This window comes from Suricata suricatta, chromosome 11 (assembly GCF_006229205.1).
Source record: "Suricata suricatta isolate VVHF042 chromosome 11, meerkat_22Aug2017_6uvM2_HiC, whole genome shotgun sequence".
Taxonomy (NCBI): domain Eukaryota; kingdom Metazoa; phylum Chordata; class Mammalia; order Carnivora; family Herpestidae; genus Suricata; species Suricata suricatta.
The window spans coordinates 64,056,917-64,077,511 of NC_043710.1; the positions used below are offsets into that span (position 1 = coordinate 64,056,917).

The 20,595-nt window shown below is 40.5% G+C and overlaps 1 protein-coding gene across 8 annotated transcripts in view; it reads right to left on the minus strand.

The window, feature by feature from the left end:
• DLG2 (discs large MAGUK scaffold protein 2) overlaps positions 1-20,595 on the minus strand; it is a 1,964,578-nt gene that overhangs the window by 136,331 nt on the left and 1,807,652 nt on the right. For all 8 annotated transcript variants that reach the window (XM_029956387.1, XM_029956381.1, XM_029956385.1 and 5 more), the window contains one exon: positions 10,470-10,584. In XM_029956387.1, coding sequence (XP_029812247.1) covers positions 10,470-10,584 — 115 coding nt within the window. The remainder of the gene's footprint in view (positions 1-10,469; positions 10,585-20,595) is intronic.

Sequence of the window (20,595 nt, forward strand, 5' to 3'; positions counted from 1 at the left end):
GCAGTGGATTGTGCAAATTGTGTAGATGGTAGTGGGAGTCAGGCTGCATATATATCCCCCCACTCTGCCATGTGTGGGCCATGACGCCTCATAGGTATTGCAGTTCTGTGCCCTGATGTGCAATGCAGGCTGCAGAATTTGTCCTGGCACAAGAGAGCAAGAGACCTTGTTCATACAGTTGTGATGGCCACACCTCAGTGTGGACTTACTCAATGTAATCACAAATCCACAGGCTCAAACTAGTGTACAGCATCTACAGTGACTAGGTTATTCAACTGCCCACTCAACATTTAATAATGCATAAGCAGTTCTATAAAAATCAAGTGCAATGTGACATGGCAGTAAATGAAACACTGGGCAAACACCAGAAAAAGATCCATGTGAGTTGCATGTCTATACATCTTAAACCACTGGGAAATAATACCTCTTTACTGACATAGTGTATCAAATCAAATCAAATCAAATTTATGAAAGCCTTTCAATAAAGCCACATGGTGATGTAGGTAGGGGCACAAGACAACATGCTTAGATTCTATGCCCAGTTTGACCTCTTCTGGGTAAATATCAAACCTAGCCTCTATTTTCCTTTCTTAATGGGGATAAAGATAGCATCAATTTTATAGGGTTTTTCTGAAAATTAAATAAAATAATCCACATATGGTATTTAGCATATGCTTGGCTCACAATATGATGTAATTATAATTTGTTATTTATTATGATTAGTAAGAATTTTAAAGGCATCTGTCCATGTTTGTTATTGTTACTGTTATTATTGATTTATAATAAACAGGAAAATAAATTTGAACCCTATGACCTATATTAAATATAGCCTTTGTTTGGCTACATGTTTAAAGAAGCCCAACAAAGTCTGAGATGATTATCACTACTTAACAGGGCTACTTACTCATATGATCAAGAAGGCCGAAGACTTTGTCAGGCAAGGAGCCATTTGCAAACCATGAAGTAATCAAGTAAAATTTTAATTAAAGTTAAACTGTCTCCAATCTTGTGACATACATAATTCATTCATTGGATTGAGTCAGCAGTTACCGTATGCCAGACTGTGCTATAACCAAGCAAATCTCCATGTGAGAGGTAGTCCCCATCTAGTTCAGTGGAGGAGAGAGGGGGGTCAACAGGAGGAAGAGGAGAAAGCATGAAGTTTAGAAGAGTCAAGTTTACATAGTTTGAAGGAACAAAGAACAGGTGCTTATTCAACAAGATTTGAGTTGTTGATGGTTTTCCTAATACCTTGTTCTGCTAACTACCATCTTTAATTGCTACTCAAAAAGTTTATCCAACAAGCATTTACAGGACTCCTATAATGCATCAGGCACTGAGGTTAAAGAACAAATAGCTGAGTCTATTCCTTTGCTCCAAACCTAACCTCATGATTTGGGGTAGTTTCCCTCAATTTTTTTCCCATGCCCTTACTTGTCACCTGTCTCTCCTGTAAGCATTCTGTGTCCCACCTTTTAGTGTTCTGCTCTCTTTTATGGCTAAGGCTGTCTGGATTGTTGTAGGAGGTAGTAATTTTGGGCCAAAAAGACTAGTGCCTCCTCTAGAGAGAGGGGGAAGGAAGCAGAATCTAGTTTGTTAGCATGACCCTTAAACACCTTAAGGACAGGAAAGTGCCCTATTAATCTTTTTGTCCCCAGATAAAAGTACCATATGAGGTAGATGGTTATGGCTCAAAAATGGTTTTCTGGATGAATGAATGAGTGGGTGAGTGAATTAGTTAGGGCATACTATTAATAAACAGGATATCTGGATTCTAGATTTTGGCACAGAGGTAGGGGAAAACGTGATGGTCAATGGAAGGGCTCCCATGTACCTTTGTCCTTCTTTCTATAGAAATCTAAAAATTAAAAATCTTTTAAAAATTCAGGGTCAGACTGTGATTTCAAGGGAAGGAGAAAACTCCCCCAGATCCTCAGTGACTCCTCCTCCTTTCTATTTCTGGCATAAAATTAGACAAAGCCTTTTATTCTACAATTAAGGATGCAATTAAAAATGTAAATGCCTGAAATAGTGAGCATAATGCTAATGAGTCCCGAAGTATAAATGAAGCATCAGATTCTATTCTGCTTCAAAGGAGGCACCAGCTTAGGAGGCAGGCTGAGTATTTAAAGGGGTAATAGGACCTCTGCTTTACCTAACAAGTCCCATCGGGCAGGCTTTTTTATAGACTTAGTTTAACTGAATCCTACCAACAAGCCTGTGGACTAGGTATTATGTGTATTTTATAAATGAGAATTTCATTTTGGCAATTGATAAACTTTGAGACTGGACCAGAAACCAGGTCCATCTGGAATAAGTCAGTATAAAGTAAAAACCAAAGGTCGATCAACCAGAATTTAACTTGTGCCCCTATAGGGTCAATTTCATCTTTACTGTATGGAAGTCCAACAAGCATGGGCTCCAGTGAGAGATACACCTGGGTAAAGAATATGGCTTGGCCACATAGCATCCTGTGTAGGTGGTTTTTTAAGCCACTTTGGCCTTCTACACTGCTCCTTTTCTGTAATCATGATAATCGTATCTGGCATATCACTGTTCTAAGGTTTATGTGAAGTCAGGAGTGAAATCCAAGCACATAAGCTCTGGGCCCCCAGGGGTGCGTGCCGGCCACCCAAGACACTGTAATCCCCTCTCCAGATCTCTTCTGGTTCCTCAAGTCTAGACTTTCTCCACGCTTTCTGCTTCATCCTGTTAAACTGTTTCAGATAGTTGGTCATGTCTCTTTCAGTAAGATTTTAATATAGATAAGAAATCTGATTCTAAGCAGTCTTGACTTCCTTTTCTTGCTGTGATATATACAATTTCTGAATGAATAATGATAATTTTGCTAAGTAAGAATACATGAGTGAATGAGTGAGAAGTGATAAAAATGCCACTGTCAGCCAGCCCTGTGCTAGTCCTGGACCAGGGGTACATGCAGATGATTGTAATATGTCTTCTGGGGACAGCTGTTAAGAGCATGCTGGGTCCAAATTTGGAGGGAAAAAAGAGAAAAATCCAACTTGTAGTAAAATCCACAGATTTAAGGCTTTGCCTTAAATGTCCTTGAGAAATCCAGAGCCAGGCGAAGTTAGAAGCAGCTTCGCACTGGAGTGCAGTCCCCTGACAGGTTACTGACCAGCTTCACAGTGGGGCTGCAAGTGGGGTGGACGGCATGCTACTCTGTAAAGAAAAATCAAAGACAAGAGTCTCTTACCTATAGGATGACACAGCTTTCCCTCCTAACAAAACCAGTCAGGTGAGAATGACCTTCCCCCAGGATAAAAAACCCATCAGGATAAAGACTCCTGAGTGGAATTTGTTTTCTCAAGACTTCCCTTGACGAACTTCCAACAGGAAGACTTCAGGGTGTTGAGAATGAGACACAGGATGAGGTTCACCCTCGGCCCTGCTCCAACCTCAAGTCCTCTCACGAAGAGGGTATTGACTGTAGGTGCTTGTCTAACTCTATTACCGAATGAGCCTCCGATTTAAAGAGAGTCACAGCATTAAGCAGGAAAATGAAGCAGCTTGAAAGGCCCCATAGTGCCAGATGTTTTCTGGAAGTCCCAGTACCGGTCGGTAATGCCTGTTCTCAGGACATGACTAGACTCCACGTACTTGGTGGCAGCCCAGCTGGTACTGAACTACCTACCATAGGACTGGCTGTTCAAAGATCTTGAGTTATAATCTAATTTTTTCTGTCACATCTGTACAGGAAAGAGAGTCTAGGAATTAATTCATTCAACAAATATTTACTAAGAAAACTTCTTTATGCCAAGCCTTGTGGCATAAGGCACTAGGGTATAATAAAATGAAGACATTATCTGGAATTTGTACATCCAGTATTGAGTGGTATTTCCATTTCAAGGACCTTTAGCATGGAAACTTAATAGACTAGAGTTACTAGTATTTTAATAGATAATTTTAAATACCAGTGGTCTTCTGGGTAGATTTCACTATAGGAAGCCTTATAGGCATGTTGTGAAGTTTAAAAAGGATTATAATTGCAAAGGAGATAACACATGAGGTATTAGGAAGTAATGACCTGTGCACATTTGAATTGCCTACAGGTGCGGACTACAAGTATCCTGAGGGAAGGAGGTGTGTATTCTTATTCATCTCTATATCCTTAACATCTACCATAGACTGGTACACTGTAAGTAAGTATGTAAACCATGTTTATTGAATGTAAGAATCAAGGCACTGACAAATCAATGTATGAAAGCTTTCTGTTAAACAGTGGGGAAGGAAGGACAAAAACAATGAAATCTTGCCATTTGCAATAATGTGGATGGACCTAGAGTGTATTATGCTAAGCAGAATAAGTCAGTCAGAGAAAGACAAATATCATATGGTTTTACTCACATGTGGATTTTAAGAAAAAAACCCAGAAGAACATAGAGGAAGGGCAGCAAAATTAGGATAAAAACAGAGAGGGAGACAAACCACAAGAGACTCTTAAATGCAGAGAACTGAGGGTTGCTGGTGGGGTATTGGGTGGGGGGATGGGCTAAGTGGGCAATGGGCATGAAGGAGGGCATTTGTTGAGATGAGCACTGGGTGTTATGTTTAAGTGATGAATCCCTACATTCTATTCTTGAAATCATTATTATGCCATATGTTAACTAACTTGGATTTAAATAAATAAATTGAAAACAACAACAACAACAATGGGGCAGGAGGCAGACCTAAGAGTATTTGTCATATTATATGTAGCCTTTGAAGCAAAAGCTGTCTTAGGAAATAGCAGAAGTTGTGCAGAGGGCTTGGAGGGGTGAAGAATGCAGAAGAGAAGTTGAAGAATCATGGGGTTAGGGACATGGATGACAACCTATGAAGAAGCAGAGGGGCCAGTTGTAAGCACAGTGACACTTCTTATTTGTGCCTCCTACTGAATACTTTGGATTCTGCTTCTAGGTAGACTCATGGGGTATGGGAACTGTGTAATGAGTTGACAGAGCTGGGCATTCTGGAGTCTACAATCCTGGTCCTTCCCTTCAACTCGTGGGGTCTAAAGGATTGAAAATGTAAAATGGTGCCAGGAAGTCTGTCCTTCCCTTGCTGAAGGAAAGCAAAGAGACAAGGGTATCCCATCCCTTTCTTGAGAAAACAGTAGTTTGTTCAGGACCAATTTTACCATCTCTCTGTCCTACAGCGAAAAGGTTGCCTTTATAATAAATGATAAATACCACCAATTAATTGTTTCCCATGTGACTGCCATTTAAATTCACTATTTTATTTAGTCCTTACAACCTTTTCATGGTATCCTATTACTATTCTCATTCCATAGATAAGGAAATCAAGCCCACATAGACTGACTTGTCCAAAATCACTGAGCTAGTAAGTAGCAGAACCAAGATTCAAATGTTGTCTCTCTGGCAGAATCCAGCAGCTGCGTTCTTAAACACTGCTCTATACTGCCTCACACACAGGACCTGAGTGTTTACGCTTACATCCAGTCCCACTCTGTAATCTTGGGACTATTAGTCAACTTCTTTGAGCCTCAGTTTTTTCATCTGTACAATGCAGGAAACATCCCTTGACTCTTCTAGATGTTGGGAGAATATTATGGGATAATATATGTAGAACACTAGTAGCGAAATGGTTGACCCACAGAAGGTGCTCAACAAACGTTTTCCTTCACTTCCAACTCCTCATCCATCCAAAATAGCTGGAACACCAAGGGTCTGGGGGTCCCAGAGAGTTGCTAAAGGTCATGTAGTGAAGAGGTGCCTCCTGACTGTGCACAGCGTCCTCTTCCTGGAGTGCTCCTTCTGGTTTACTTCGTCTGCACACTGTGCATCATAACCCATTAGTGAGCTTTATATCAAGTTAATGAGTTGTGACCTTCCTTTTTTTTTAATTAAAAAACAGAGACAAATAGAATGGAAAATAACAAAGTACACTTTACATAAAAAGTATAATTTAGGGGCGCCTGGGTAGCTCAGTCGGTTAAGCCTCTGACTTCGGCTCAGGTCAGATCTCACGTTCGTGGGTTCGAGCCCCGCATCAGGCTCTGTGCTGACAGCTAGCTCAGAGCCTGGAGCCTGCTTCCAGTTCTGTGTCTCCTTCTCTCTCTGCCCCTTCCCCTCTCATGCTCTATCTCTCTCTGTATCAAAAATAAATAAAACATTAAAAAAAAGTATAATTTAATAAAAAATGTTTTTCAGCTTCATGTGTGTTTGTATTTACTGGGTCATGATGAAGAATGTTTTTCTTACTTTGAGTAAAAAGACTTGAAGATTTGTAAGTCAACTCACATAAGACCTTCAAGAATCAATTCAGATATCTGTGGATTAGGAAACAATAAAGGTTTCGGGCCTTTCGAGAGTGAATTTTTCACACCATGCTTCATTGTGATCGTTCTCTCATCTGTTTCTCCCACTAGATGAGATATTCTTGAGGACAGAAAACATGATTTTTACCGCTGAGTCCTCACCTCGGTGTCCATTATAAGTCCGGGCACAAAATATACACTCAAAATAAGCTTGATGAATGCATAAACAAATCATAGCAACTGACTCTTAAACCCAAATTCAGGACAGAGAGGTTATTCACTTGACTTACAAAATCGATGCTTTTGATTAACAAATGAGCATAGGCTAGGCTTCTTTTTCACATTCTCTCCTGTGACCTCCCCAATGGTGGGCTTAACTGCTTTTCTTTCCTTCTCTCCCCATTCTCCAAGTGCTTGATACTCTTGCTCTTGTTTATTAAAAGAAAGGATCTTTCCTTATTTACTTTCACTTTTATGTGATTTTAATCTTCTACACCTCTGACCTTTCTTAGTAGCATTTGGATATAAAGGTCTATTCCTATTAGCAGCAGGAAACACCTTGTTCTCTGTCACGGATGCTTTCACCAGTTGGTAGGTAAGAAAAAGAGCACATATTTTAGAGGCAGCGAGAGCTCAATCTGCCCACATGGAGAGCCTTGAAACACACACAACAAAATCTGTATTCCAGTGGCTCAGGAGCCCAAGTGCATCTCGTCTGAAGAAGTCATAATGTACTTGTGGAGCATTTTGAAGCATATTTTATTCAAAAATTTTTTTACATTTTATTTACTTTTACGGTTCTACAGCTATATGTTTCACAATGCAGGAAATACACATACAGTAAATCAAATATATCCAAATCATTCACATAGAATATGTACAGCGTTATCATAAGCAGCAATCAACTCCATTTGTACGGCACTCCCGAAGCACTTCAGGCACCTTCCACAAAAGACTCAAAGAAGGAAAAGAATTACAAGTAGATTGGAAAATAGAGAGGGTTGGCTCAGGTTTAAAACACTGCCTGGCTCAGATGTGCTAGTTCCCCCTCCCTCTTTTTGACACTTTCAGGCAAACAAAGTGCTATCACCTGGGAGGACTGGTTCCAGCAAGGAACTGAGGCCAGCTTGTGCACGAGCCTGAGAAGATGCAGCCTCTCGACACAGCCAGGGCCAGGCTAGGTTTGGGAGTGGGGTGTGTGTGTGTGTGTGTGTGTGTGTCTGTGTGTGTGAGTGTGTGTCTGTGTGTATGTGTCTGTGTATGTAGGGAAGAGGAGGCAACTTCCAGGGGGAAGGGTGGTTTTGTGGTTCAGACAAATATCCTATAAGTCAGCTAAATTATTATAGAACAAAGACAGGCTGCCGGCTTTCTGGTGTAGGTTTTGGCTTCATGGAAAAATACCAATAAAACTAAAGAAATCCCATATGTCCTGTAGTGCCATTTATCCTGTGTAAAAACTCCAAAGAGATATATGTTGGAGTTTCACCTCTCGGCTAACCTATTCCTTAATCTAAGAGTCCAATTGCTGTGCTGCCTGAAGCAGTTTGGGAATCATAGCTCAAGTGCAATGGACAGCTGATACCACAGAAGCTAGGGCTCCAGGAGGTGGAGTGAGAAGGGAGGTAGAAGATTTGACTCTGCTGCCAAAGAGCTGTGGCAGATCTCTTCCCTTCTGGGGCCTCAGTTTCTTCTTCTGCAAATTACAGCATGCACCTGGTGACAATTAAGGTTCCGTCAAGCCCTAGACTTAGTTAAAGCTAAGGACAATAATGTTCCAGGCTGTCATTCTCAGAGTAAAGAGACATGCTCATCTTTTGATATTTATACAATCAGAGAAATCCTGCTACTAATGTATTTTGAGAGAGTAGCTAGTTGACTTTCTAAAATAAGTACAACCAACTGGCACTGGCCCTATTCAAGTGCTCTAGATAAAGCAAGCATTGCTATGAAAATCCTATAGCCAAATTTGGTGTAACCCACCCCCTTCTCCAAAAAAAAAAAAAAAAAGGGACAAAGGTACAAAGTTGTTGGACCATTTTTAGTAAGAATTTCCCTTAAGTCTTGCTAGTTCATTCCATTCGGTTGCCTTTTTGTTGCTGTTATTGGGGTGGGGGTATCAGTTTCATCACACTGCATGAGAACAAGGCTAGGGGGTCTTATAAGTTCATTCCCTCTGATTTTACCCTATGGTCCCTATCTCTTCCAATTTTATGCGTGTAAGAGTCATTTAGATGCTAAAGTTAGTCCTCTAGGTACTAAATAAGCATTAATAATTACACCTTTGGAAACCAAAATTCATATTTGTACAGTAGAGAGATCATTTGGAGAATTTCCCATGAAGCATCAGCTATTTTTGAATGTCATTTAAGAGAGGTTCCGCCTTTCAATACAACTTCCACCTATTAGAATGTTATCAAGATAACATTCCCTATTACCTTAAGTCTTCATCTCTTTTGTATGTCATACTTTTATTTATCATTTTAGAGCATAAATCTTTGGGTCTGATTAATACAATTTCAAATAGGTCTATTAGTTTTATATTATATCACTCTATCACTTCATTTAATTTTCCTAATCTTCAACAACTTAATTCAAAAGATTTAAACTATTACCAATATATTTTCAGCAAAGCTCTTCTAGTTCATTAACATTTTTATGCATTCTATTTTTTTTAACAAGGTACCAAGAATAGCATAATTTTCCTTCCAGTATGATTCTATATAACCATTTCACTTGCATTAACTGATTTATCTCTATCCTATTAACTTCCAACTTGCTAGGCAAGACTAAAACATTTCAAGATTTAAAAATATTTTGTATTACAAGGACCAGCAATATAAAGCAATAAGGAGAAAAGAAAGTCACTTTCCAGCACACCTGTGACTTCACTACAAGACATGTTCCAGGGTGATTCTTAATAGTTCCTGTTGCGGATTACACTGAAGTGTATCAAAATAATCTTGTGAAATTCAGTTAGTCAAATTTGGAATATTAACTGTATTTTGTTTTGTCGTGTTTTTATTTTAAATTTCGGGGCTTCTGAAGTATTGGAACTCCCTGGAATTCAGAGGAACCTTATATGCTTGTCCCAGTGAACAGCAAATCAAGGCCCTCAAGAATCTGCTACCTCTTGGAGTCCTGTTCCCTTCTTGGCCCTGCTGTGCCTACCTGACACACATAAAAGATAACTTCATAGCCAAAATGGAATCAAGAGAACAAGTCAATTCAAGTACATAAGTTAGTATCCATAATACATACTTCAAGCTAGGAAAAGACAGTGAAATTTCAGGTGAGGAGGATATGACCTTGGATGGAAGTTAGACCAGATTCTGGGGCTGAGCTGGGGAGGAGAATGCAGTGAGGAGGGGTATATTTCCTCCACTGGCACATAGACTCCTTCTGATAATTTAGTAGATATCACTTCCCTCTCTGGTTGCTAATACTGAACATTAGTTTAAAAAGAACAGCCAGCACTGATGAAGTATATTTTGTAGAGAATATAGGAACCTTGCACTAAGAAGAAGTACATGTGATAGTTCAGTGATGATAGATCTTACTCAGGAATTAAGTACAGGGATGGAAGACTGGAAGGCATTCCCAGTTAAATTAGTCATTTTTTTATCTAGTAAATTAATGAGTTTTGTCAGGCACAAAACAACTTTCGTAGTCTGAGAAACAACTGGTCACAAGATACCACGGAAGAAAATCCACCAAAACTTGTTGGAAGAAGTATGTAACTCTTTGACAGAGTGCTTTTGATTTCCAACCAATACACCAAAGTTCATACAATATATATCAAGCAGATCAAGATGTGATACAAGAATATTTTCTTCCTATATGGATGGTAAGAAAATGTCCAAGGCTTTGGTCCATATATTCAATTTAAGACTATCAGGAATGAAAATGTTTCTTCTCATTATTTTTATTGCAACTGGTGCTAAGAACCTGATCATAGACCACAACATTCTCAAAGAAGAACATGTTAAAAGCAGGGCTTTTAACTAATTGAACATAATAACATTTCAAAAATTTTCTTCAAAGTGGTTAAACTTAAGGTCTTACAGTGGTGTATTGATGAGCATGGGTTAATAAGAACATGTGTTCCATTGCTACAAGGTGTTGCCTTTATCTCCCCAAGCTGGATTGCTCACAAAGTGCAGATCACAGTAAGAAATGCTCCGTTGCCTACCTGACATAGAGGGAGCGTTTCTGATTGGTTCGCAGGGACCCGGACCCGGAACTCATGCTGTGGTTCATCATCTGCTCTCGTAGGTCATGGATTTTGGCCTCAAATCGAGCGTAATCTGGGAATGGAAACAAAGATGGTAGATTTGGTCTTGTGCCTTTAGAGAAGTAGAAATGGTGCATGGCCGAGGCAGCTATTTTTCCCTGATGTTCGTTCCTTTGCCAAGTATCAGGGAGATGCACCACTCAAAACTGTGAACACAGAGGGATCACTTGTTCAGTATTATTTATTTGCAGACATTTACTAGAGGAAATGGACAAATCAGTTACTTCCCCCAAAGTAACTAGAAAACACACTGCCATCAAATTCCCAACATGGGAAAAGTCCTGGGGGAGGAGGTATGTGTGGTTATAAATGGGCAACACAAGGCATCCTTGTGGTGATGAAATGTGCTGTCTTGACTGTTGTGATGGATATAGTAACTGCACACATGAAACAATGACATACAACTAACCACACTCACATACATCCACACAAATGAGTACAAATAAAACTGGGAAAAGCAGAATTAGATTGATGGAGTATGTCAGTGTACTGGTTATGATAATGTGCTATAGTTTTACAAAATGTTACCATGTGGTGGTAAAAGGTATATGAATCTTCCTGTATTACTTCCTACAATTGCATGTGAATCAATAATTATCTTAAAATAAAAACTTTAATTTAAAAAAGAGGGCATTCCCCCGACACAAACCAAACAAACATAAAAAACAAGATCCACAAATAAAACAAGTACCCAAGAAATTATCAATGTTATTGGGAGGTGAGTTTGCGTCTACAGTTAACTTTCAGCCTGATAGACCAAAGAATCAAGTGTTTGGTGATGAATTGTGTAAAAAATTGCTTTTTAATTTGACTAAGTTTTTTTCCTGTTACAGATTGTTAGAACCTGATCATTTGGGATCATACCTCAATTCTGCCTTATAGCCTTAATAGAAAAAGTCCATATATCAAACTTCATCAATTAGATACATAACATAGTTAAATCAGCTTCTAGGAGACTGATGTTAGACTTAGGGGTAAAACATTAAATTTAAAAAGGGAGCATCTGGGTGGCTCAGTTGGTTAAGCATCCAACTTCAGCTCAGGTCATGATCTCACGGTTTGTGGGTTCAAGCCCCACGTCAGGCTCTATGCTGATACCTCAGAGCCTGGAGACTGCTTCAGATTCTGTGTCTCCCTTTCTCTCTGCCTCTCCCCCACTCACACTCTGTCTCTCAAAAATAAATAAACATTAAATTAAAAAAACTAAAAAAAAGAAATGGAGGTAGAGAACAGTCTTGTATTAAATATATTTTAGAAACTTTCAAACATATGGGTCAAAAAACAATCAAGAAAATATACGTACATATTATACTATTTCTTCATATGAAAAAAATTTTTCCCATATGTCAGTCCAATAAAAATAAAGATAGTACAAATAGGTTTTAAGATACTTATTAACACAATCATCATGTAGAAAGTAAAAGCTTTTGAAGTTTTGATATTCCTGATCATAATTTGTTCTATTATCTCTTTGGCCTATAGTGTCTTGCGTTAGCGAAATCCAGTAGGTGAAAAGGTCAATTTACTTAGGAGATAAATGTGAAAATGTAAGTTCAAATTATAAATGGCTCTTTTAATTACAAAGAAATTCATCATAAAGCATTTCCTTAGTTCATTCCAAAAAACAATTTGATTTTCAATGTAATTTATTAATAACTTTTCATAAAAACAAGAATGACTAAATGAACATAATAAAAGGTGATCTACTTACACTGTTTCAAATTCTTTATAATAAAAGTTCTATAAAATTAAATTTAAATTCAATTCACTGACTATTGGTTATTATGGGGTGTATTTCACAAAAGAAAAGACTTCACCTTGGTTTTCAATGATAAATAACTGGATAATGACCTTTGAATGTAAATATTTTTAAAGTTTAGAACTCCAAATATAAAACCATAAAAACTGACTGGAAATTTCTGATGCTTAAGCAAAGTCTTTTTTTTTTAATGTTTATTTATTATTGAGAGACAGAGAGAGCAGAGTATGAGCATGGGAGGGGCAGAGACAGGGGGAGACACAGAATCTGACGGAGGCTCCAGGCTCTTAGTTGTCAGCACAGAGCCCGACACGAGGCTCAAACTCACAAGCCCAAGATCATGACCTGAGTCGAAGTCAGTCATTTAACCGACTGAGCCACCCAGGTGCCCCTTAAGCAAAGTCTTATGTCATCCAGATTCGGAAGGCTTTCTCTTCAAAACTTAGCTTTAAATGATTAAATTCTAAGTGATTAAATAAGCGGAACACATACTTAACCTAAAATCTATTGATCATAATTTATATTTATTTCATTCCCTTTTGACAGAGAGAGAAAACACATTTACAACAGTCACTCTGACACTGTATGCAGATTGAAATCCTTTGGGGCGAGTCATGTTTTCTTGTCATTGTAAGAGTCGATTAGCATTTACAGCCATCACGGCAGATGCATCATGGCAGATGCTCTGCTTAGTGCTTCCTGGGGCATCCTTTCTTCCTTAAATCACATAATGAAGTTCATGAATGTTGTAAAAATTTGGGGTAAATAGAAAAACGATAAAAAGTGAGAGGTCCTCTGGCTCTTCTTGGCTCCCCACCTTCTTTCTTGCTTCCCATTGCTGTCCTTCACTGCAGCTTATTCTAGAGATACATCTTGTGTCCTGGACTTGCACAGGCATTTATCAGCTCATTTCAACACACACACACACACAGATACCCACATACACATGAGATCATAAATATATATTATGCTAATGCCTCTTTCTCCCTTTTTAACTGTGTAACTTGGAACTTTTCCTGCCTTCTCCCAAAAACATAAATATATATATGTATTTTTTTAAAGTTTATTTTTATTTATTTATTTTGAGAGAAAGAGGGAAAGAGAGAAAGTGCGGGGGAGAGGCAGAGAGAGGCAGAGAAAGGGAGAGAGAAAATCCCAAGCAAACTCCATACTGTCAGCATGGAGCCCGAGGTGAGGCACGATCTCATGAGCCATAAGATCATGACCTGAGCTGAAATCAAGTGCCAGACGCCTAACCCACTGAGCCACCCAGGGACCCCTAAATAGATTTCTTAATACACTTAATTGCATCACATGATTGAGATGATAACTTATTTAACATCTGCCACATCATAAGATAGTGAAGCCCGTCTAGCTTTTTGCTATTATAAACAGGATCTCAGTCTACGTGAGCACATTTATGACAGGTAATAGAGCGCTGCAGCGCAAGCACCGGCCAAAGCTTTGCACAGATGGCAGATAGCCCACGTCAGCGTTTCTCAGAGAAGAACGTTATCTGGCCTGGGAAACCCAGCAAGACTTCTTAGCGTCCTCTGATCATGCTCCATGCCACCACTTTGCAAATATCAGGTATTGCCCCCCAAGAACCACTAAGTCCCCCATCTGTTTCCAGGACTCCCACCGCACAACTTTTATGACTTAACTCCTGTTAATAAAAACCTAAAATCCCACCTCTGCTCCCCCACTTACGCATCTTACTTCAGTGCCAATCCCTGACCCCGTTTGATCACGTTGCTCCTTTTTGTATATATCACACCAGTCTGCAGTTATTTATGCAGTGGCCCATCTTCCCCATTAGACTGAGCTCTCTGAGAACAGAAACCACAACCCACTCTCCTTGGAGTTCCCTGTTCCTAACACAGTGTCCAGCATGTGCGAGGCATTTAATAACAGGGGTTCAATAAACAGTTTCTGAGTGAACCATGAATGAGGACGTGAGCAGATTTATTAAATGAGTTCAGTTATAAAATGCCTACAGGTGCTGAAATTGCCTGTTTTCAATGTTAAGGTTTTATAATGAAGAAAGACAACATGCTTCTCCTGTGGGATTTTTTTTTTCAAGGCTAAATAATCTATCTATTTCAAGGCTTTATTCCTGTCTAATCACTCCCACTCCCAAGTCTCACTGATATGTTTTTCACTGTCCAGGCGATCGCTGTGCTCTCCCCATCTCAGGCATGTCACACATTGGAAACCCTTCTTTGATACTTAACTTGTAACTGATCCGCCCTTAGGAAGTCTCTTCTGGCTGTCACACTTTATATGTCACAACAGCCTACTTGCTTCCATAGTAAACTGCGTCTCCGTACTGTATGGCTCATTAGATCCCCGAAATGTTTTCTGCCTTGCTTTTGAAATGTTTATTTTACACCATATTCTATAATGTTTGTACTCCCTGCTGTGGACGGGGAAGTGTTGTGTTGTACTATATTGTATTTGTCTTAATTGAAATACATCCTGCTCCCAACTTCTCCACTTTGACAGTCATGTTAATCACAAATCCTACATTTCAAAGTGCTTACCCACCTCTTTGCCCCTTTCTATTTTTATTTCTTATTTTATTATGATTTTTTTCAAGCAGTTTTCAGGCCCAGTATGGGGCTGCACGCTTCACCACCTCGGCCAGCTAAGTGCCCCTCTTCACTCTTTTTCAGAAAATAAAACTTGGGGGACCTGGGTGGTGGCTCAGCTGGTTAAGTGCTTGACTCTTGACTTTGGCTCAGGTCATGATCTCACAGTTCATGCCCTGCGTCAGGCTCTGTGCTGACAGTGTGGAGCCTGCTGGGGATTCTCTCTCCCTCCTCTCTGTCCCTCCCCTGCTTGCATGTTCTCTCTCTCTCTCTCTCTCTCTCTCTCTCTCTCTCTCTCTCTCTTCTAAGTAAATAAATATTAAAAAAGAAAGAAAGAAAACATGAGTGCAAGTAATTTTACCAGAGCAAAAGCAGTAAGATCCGGACTTATAAATATAAATGGTATGTGTATGTGTGTGAGAGAGAAGGAAAGACGGACAGATACAGAGACCGAAGAGGAGCAATGTCCCGGCTTCTCAAAGATTAGTGAGTTTATGGTTAGACGAGCTCTGGAAATAAGCAAGAAGACAGGTATGTAAACTGTTAGGTAGAAGTCTTTATGTTTTACGATAATGCTGAAAATCCCACTTTTCAACAAAACAAAAATCGAACCCTACCACACCCATTTAATCTTAATCCCCCCACCTTTCCCTGAAGGTTTTTGTCACACCACTGCCTTTTCTTTTTGAACAAATTCCTAACATTCATGTGAGATTTTAAAGGGCCTCAATCTTCATATCATCTAAAGGGGAATTCATTTTTTCTGAGTACCTGCAATGGGCTAGTATCTGTGCTGCAGAATTCAAATATTTATTATGTCTCCTAACAAAGCTCTGAGGTAGGCACAGCATTTTAGAGATGAGGCAACAAGTACAAGGAGGTTAACTAACTTCACCAGTCACTGACTTGACCTTGCATCTCTGTGAGGCCAATTTGTTTCCAATGTATCATAGCATCTATTATAATACCGTAATTCTCCTTTAGAACCTAAGGCGTCCTCGATTCTCTACGTGACTCGCTTGACATCTTGCTCTCCTTCTTCTCATCTACTGTATTGATTATGTGCACACTGAACTTCTTTACTGCAGCACAAATGCCTCAGAGGGTGGGGATGCTTCCCCCATCTCTCCTCACCAAGCCTCTCAGCTTATCATTCCTCCTTTCTGAGACTCAGCACTGTGCCAGGTGTTTGGCCTATAGTTTTAAAAAAAATTTTTAATATGTTTATTATTTATTTTTGAGAGAGAGAGAGAGAGAGAGAGAGAGAGAGCGAGCGAGCAAGCATGAGAAGGGGAGGGTTACAGAGAAAGGGAGACAAAGAATCCAAAGCAGGCTTCAGGCTCTGAGCTGTCAGCACAGAGCTGGACACAGGGCTGATCCCACAAATTGTGAAATCATGACCTGAGCAGAAACCAAGAGTCAGACACTTAATCAACCAAGCCAACCAAATCATGTATTTTATGTTTCTTTTGTGTGTGTGTGTGTGTGTGTGTGTGTGCGCACACGTGCGCACCTGCAATAAGAAGCAAACCACTGAAAACCAACTTTGAGGCAAATGTTTTAGAGTAATTTCAAGAAACATTACTTCCTTTTTTACATTACTAACCTTAGCCAAATTCGACGCCCCATTAGAGTTTGGTGGTAGAGGCGTAGGCCCTCCTTACCTTTTGCCTAGTTGAAATCCCATGCCTAGATTAGAGGCAATTAATACCAACAGAACATCCTATCCATAAGAGGAAGGTTAGCACAATCAGGAACTTTTGCTGTTTCCCCAGCTTTCTGGGGTGACATTTGCCAGTCCAATGGCAAAAAGACTGGACAGTTTATTTTACTGGACCGATGATTCCTCAGGCTTCTGCCATGCTAGACCAGCCAGCTTCCGGGGTGTGGCTGGAGCAGGGCTGAAGATCTTATCTTAGGAGTCAAAGTCTTTTTGAGGATCAGTTCAAGCTGATTGACTGGATCTGGGTCACCTCACCAAGTTGAGGGTTTTTCAGAGTCAGTCCACTTAACTCCAGGGAGATACCTGAAACTTTAGTAGGGGCTGAACATTTTGTTTAGTTGCATATCTGTGAATTTCACCTTTAAGTCTTTTGGAAAGGCATGACCCCCATTTTAAATATATCCTCACAGACTGACAAGTCTGAGATCCAACAAATAATTTAAAGACACTCAGAACTAGAATTACATTTACAGCAGTGCATTGCTGAAACAGTTTTTCTCTCTAAAAAACCTCCATTAACAGAAATAGCATAATCGAAACTAAAGCATTGGTGGAACGAGTCCATTCTTAACAACCCTGGCCTAATTATTTACATAAGCTCAGCAAGAATAAAGATTGATCATGAGGACTTTTTATTTGTTTGGGAGGCGTATCGCACCTATACGCCCAGGATCCTGAACAAATTGGCTGTCATTCCTGCTTTTGTAAACCAGACAGCGCCAGATATTAGAAACCCTAAAGAGAGACACTTACCAAATTAACCATGGAGACTGGCAGAAATTGGCTCAACTCTCCTTCCCTTTGCCCTTTACAGGGTAAAAAATTCCCCTTACACCAAAGAGGACTATGCTAGGCTTTAGGGGAACAGTGTTACTTCTATGCCAATAGCTCAAGAATTGTACAGGATAGTCTAGCACAAGAGAGGAAAAGAACGAGGAGCCAAAACCAAAATTGGTATACTCTTAACATTTGGCTCTTGTATCATAAATAAGATCATAGCATTTGTCAAAGAGCAGGTAAATGCTATTCTATTAATGGTCAAGAGCATGTAGCCTTAAACCAGAACAATGGTAACATAGCTGACCCAGGATTGGGTCAGTTACAACAGAGGGGGGAATGTAAGGATGCAGGTCTGATTCAGGTTTCCCCTCTGACCTTGAAGGCCAGCTAACACCATTAAATTTCTGGGGGCAGGCCTAAAGATGGAGGTTAAGACTAGTCACGCCCTACCTGAGGGTCCTGGGTCCACTCTGTAATTGGTTAAAAGTTACTGTCAATGATGTGATACTATAATGATTGGACCCCTGTACCTGTGTCACAATTTCCTGTAACTCCCCCTTCCCAAACTCTTATAAAAGGCCCTGCCCCGCCATGTTCGGGGCTCGCTCCACGTGGATCCACTGTGTTGTTGAAGTCTGTGAGCCCGAGTTTAGGCTGGCCGGGCCTAAATTTGTAATAAAGCCCGTTGCTTTTGCAAAAAAAAAAGAAACATTACTTCCAGTTATTTCTTTCTCTCCATTATATATGATGAACCAATTTAAAAAATTTCCTCTTTTTGGGCATCTAAATCCAATTGTTCCTGACTAGACACATTCACACTGGGATTGTGTCACTCGCTTTTACTTGGTTTGTACATGATGGCTGATACCAGTAAACAGGGTCCAGGATGTGGGTTATACAGACGGGGTTAGAATCCTGGGTCTGCCACTTTCTAGTTGTGCACCCCAGTGAAAGTTATCAACCTTCCCAGCTCAATTTCCTCATAAGTGGAATGGGAACAAGAATTGTTTCTACTTTAGGGGCGCCTGGATGGCTCAGTCAGTTGTGTCCGGCTTCGGCTCAGGTCATGATCTCACAGTTTGTGGGTTCGAGCCGCACATCGGGCTCTGTGCTGACAGCTCAGAGTCTGGAGCCTGCTTCAGATTCTGTGTCTCCCTCTCTCTCTGCCCCTCCCCTGCTCATGCTGTCTCTCTCTCTCTCAAAAAAAAAAATAAATAAACATTAAAAAAAATTGTTCCTACTTCAAAATATGTTGGGAAGATTACAAGAGAGCAGATGGACTTCAAGGGTTGGCTCTTGGTAATGACTGGTAATCCCTCCTGTTAATTTTCACATGTAATTCAACACCTACTCTTCACTGCTTGCTAAAGTCATAACTGCCCTTTGTACTGAGTAGAAAGGAAACCTGTGTCTACTCCGAGAGCCCCCTTGATATAGCCTCACTCTGCCTATTATCAGTTTCTTAGGGGTTTGAACTACTGAGAGACACTAGAATGGAGAAAGGCGAGGGTGTAAACACCACATACTATACACGAGAAGGGGCTCTGCTATACACTCTCTTCCTCCACAATTTGTCCAGAGTGAACGAGGAGACCCAGAAGGCAAACCCACAGGAAAGGAGGCACTGTCTCTGAGGCGGGGTTCGGGTTGTTTAATGCTGTAGGATTAACCCGAATTGATTCAAGCTGGCCAGCTCCTCACATTTGCAAGGCTCAGATGGCCAGCCTGAGTCTTAGAGAAGGAAACAATGAGCTCAGCGGGTTAGACTACGGCATGGAGCACTGGGCATGTCCTTCTCCCAGTGAACTGATGCAGCGGACACTCCTCTGCGGTTACAGCCTCAGGCTGCTGATTCACGTGTGTTCTCAGAGGAATCAGTGAGCAGCGAGCCGGTAGGGGAGTCAGGAACTCTGGGTTAGGAGGCCAGGTTTAAATGTTAAGCCTGTCATTGCTACCAATGGGGCCTTGGGCAGTTTCTGAACCTCAGTTTGTTTATCTGCAAAATTGTGAGATTCCTCTCACAAAGTGGTTTTGAGAATCAAAATGAGGTCTGACAGGAAGCACTGTGGAAATGTAAAACAGTTGTTGCTGTTACAACTGTGTTGGCTCCCATCAGAATAAAAGCATATACAGTCTTTAGTGGCACTAGCAAGGACGGTTGCATACTATTTTTACTTGCTCATTATGGACACTGCACAGCTTTACCAACAACTGGTGAAATCATTGGGCTGTAAGTGGGGTTCTGCACATCTAAGCGACACAGGCTGCCTTCCTGCTGAGTTACCATTTTCTCGCTACCGGGAAAGTAGTTTGAAGAGGCCACCTGCTGCACGCCTGACAAGTGATGCTTTTAATAGACAAACCTGAGTTAGAAGCTCTTAGTGGTTCATAAGCTAGGGAAGTTCAAGCTTTGGGGCCCATTCCAATGGGCTGGGGCACATGTCAACGGGGTGGAGTCTATTGGGCTCACAATATTGTTTACCTGGACACGATCCTCTGGGTCACCAGGGTCCAGAAAGGGTACATGGGAAGGATGCAAGAATAGTTTACATTTATTTTTAGCACGACATCTGATCACTGCTCAAGGGATGAGGTACTTTGAGCAATTATAAAAGCTTCCATTTCTTCAGGGGAAAACATCCTTCTTTCATGTATTCAGCAAACATTTCTTCGGGGTTTATTACATGCCAGGCACAATGCTAATTGCTAGGGACACCAAATTCACTGGAAAGACCTTTGCCTCAAGGGGCTCACAGGCTGGTGCTTTGCTGCCTTTAATTTTCTGGTCTCTTGTTGTGAACATAAAAAAGAACATCTTCTATTTAAATATCTGCCCCTTGTGAGTAGTAACAAGTACTTCCATGTGATAATGGGATATCTCTATGGTGGGAAGAGGCCAGGACAGCCAGACCTATGTTGCAATGGAAAAACTGAGGCGGGTTAAATCTTTGTGAAACACTGTGGTTTCTGGTGGAGGGAGAAGCACAGAAGGGGTCTCGAAGTACTGCCCTGGGATGAGTTGCTAGATCTGAGTCTTGGCTCTGGGTGATGCTGGGAAAATCCCCAACCCTCTCAGAGAAAATGATTTCCTCGTTTGTTGAGTGGGGAAGTCATCTCTGCCCATATACAATGTTGTCCTGAATATCTAATACAGCATACTTGATTTTTATC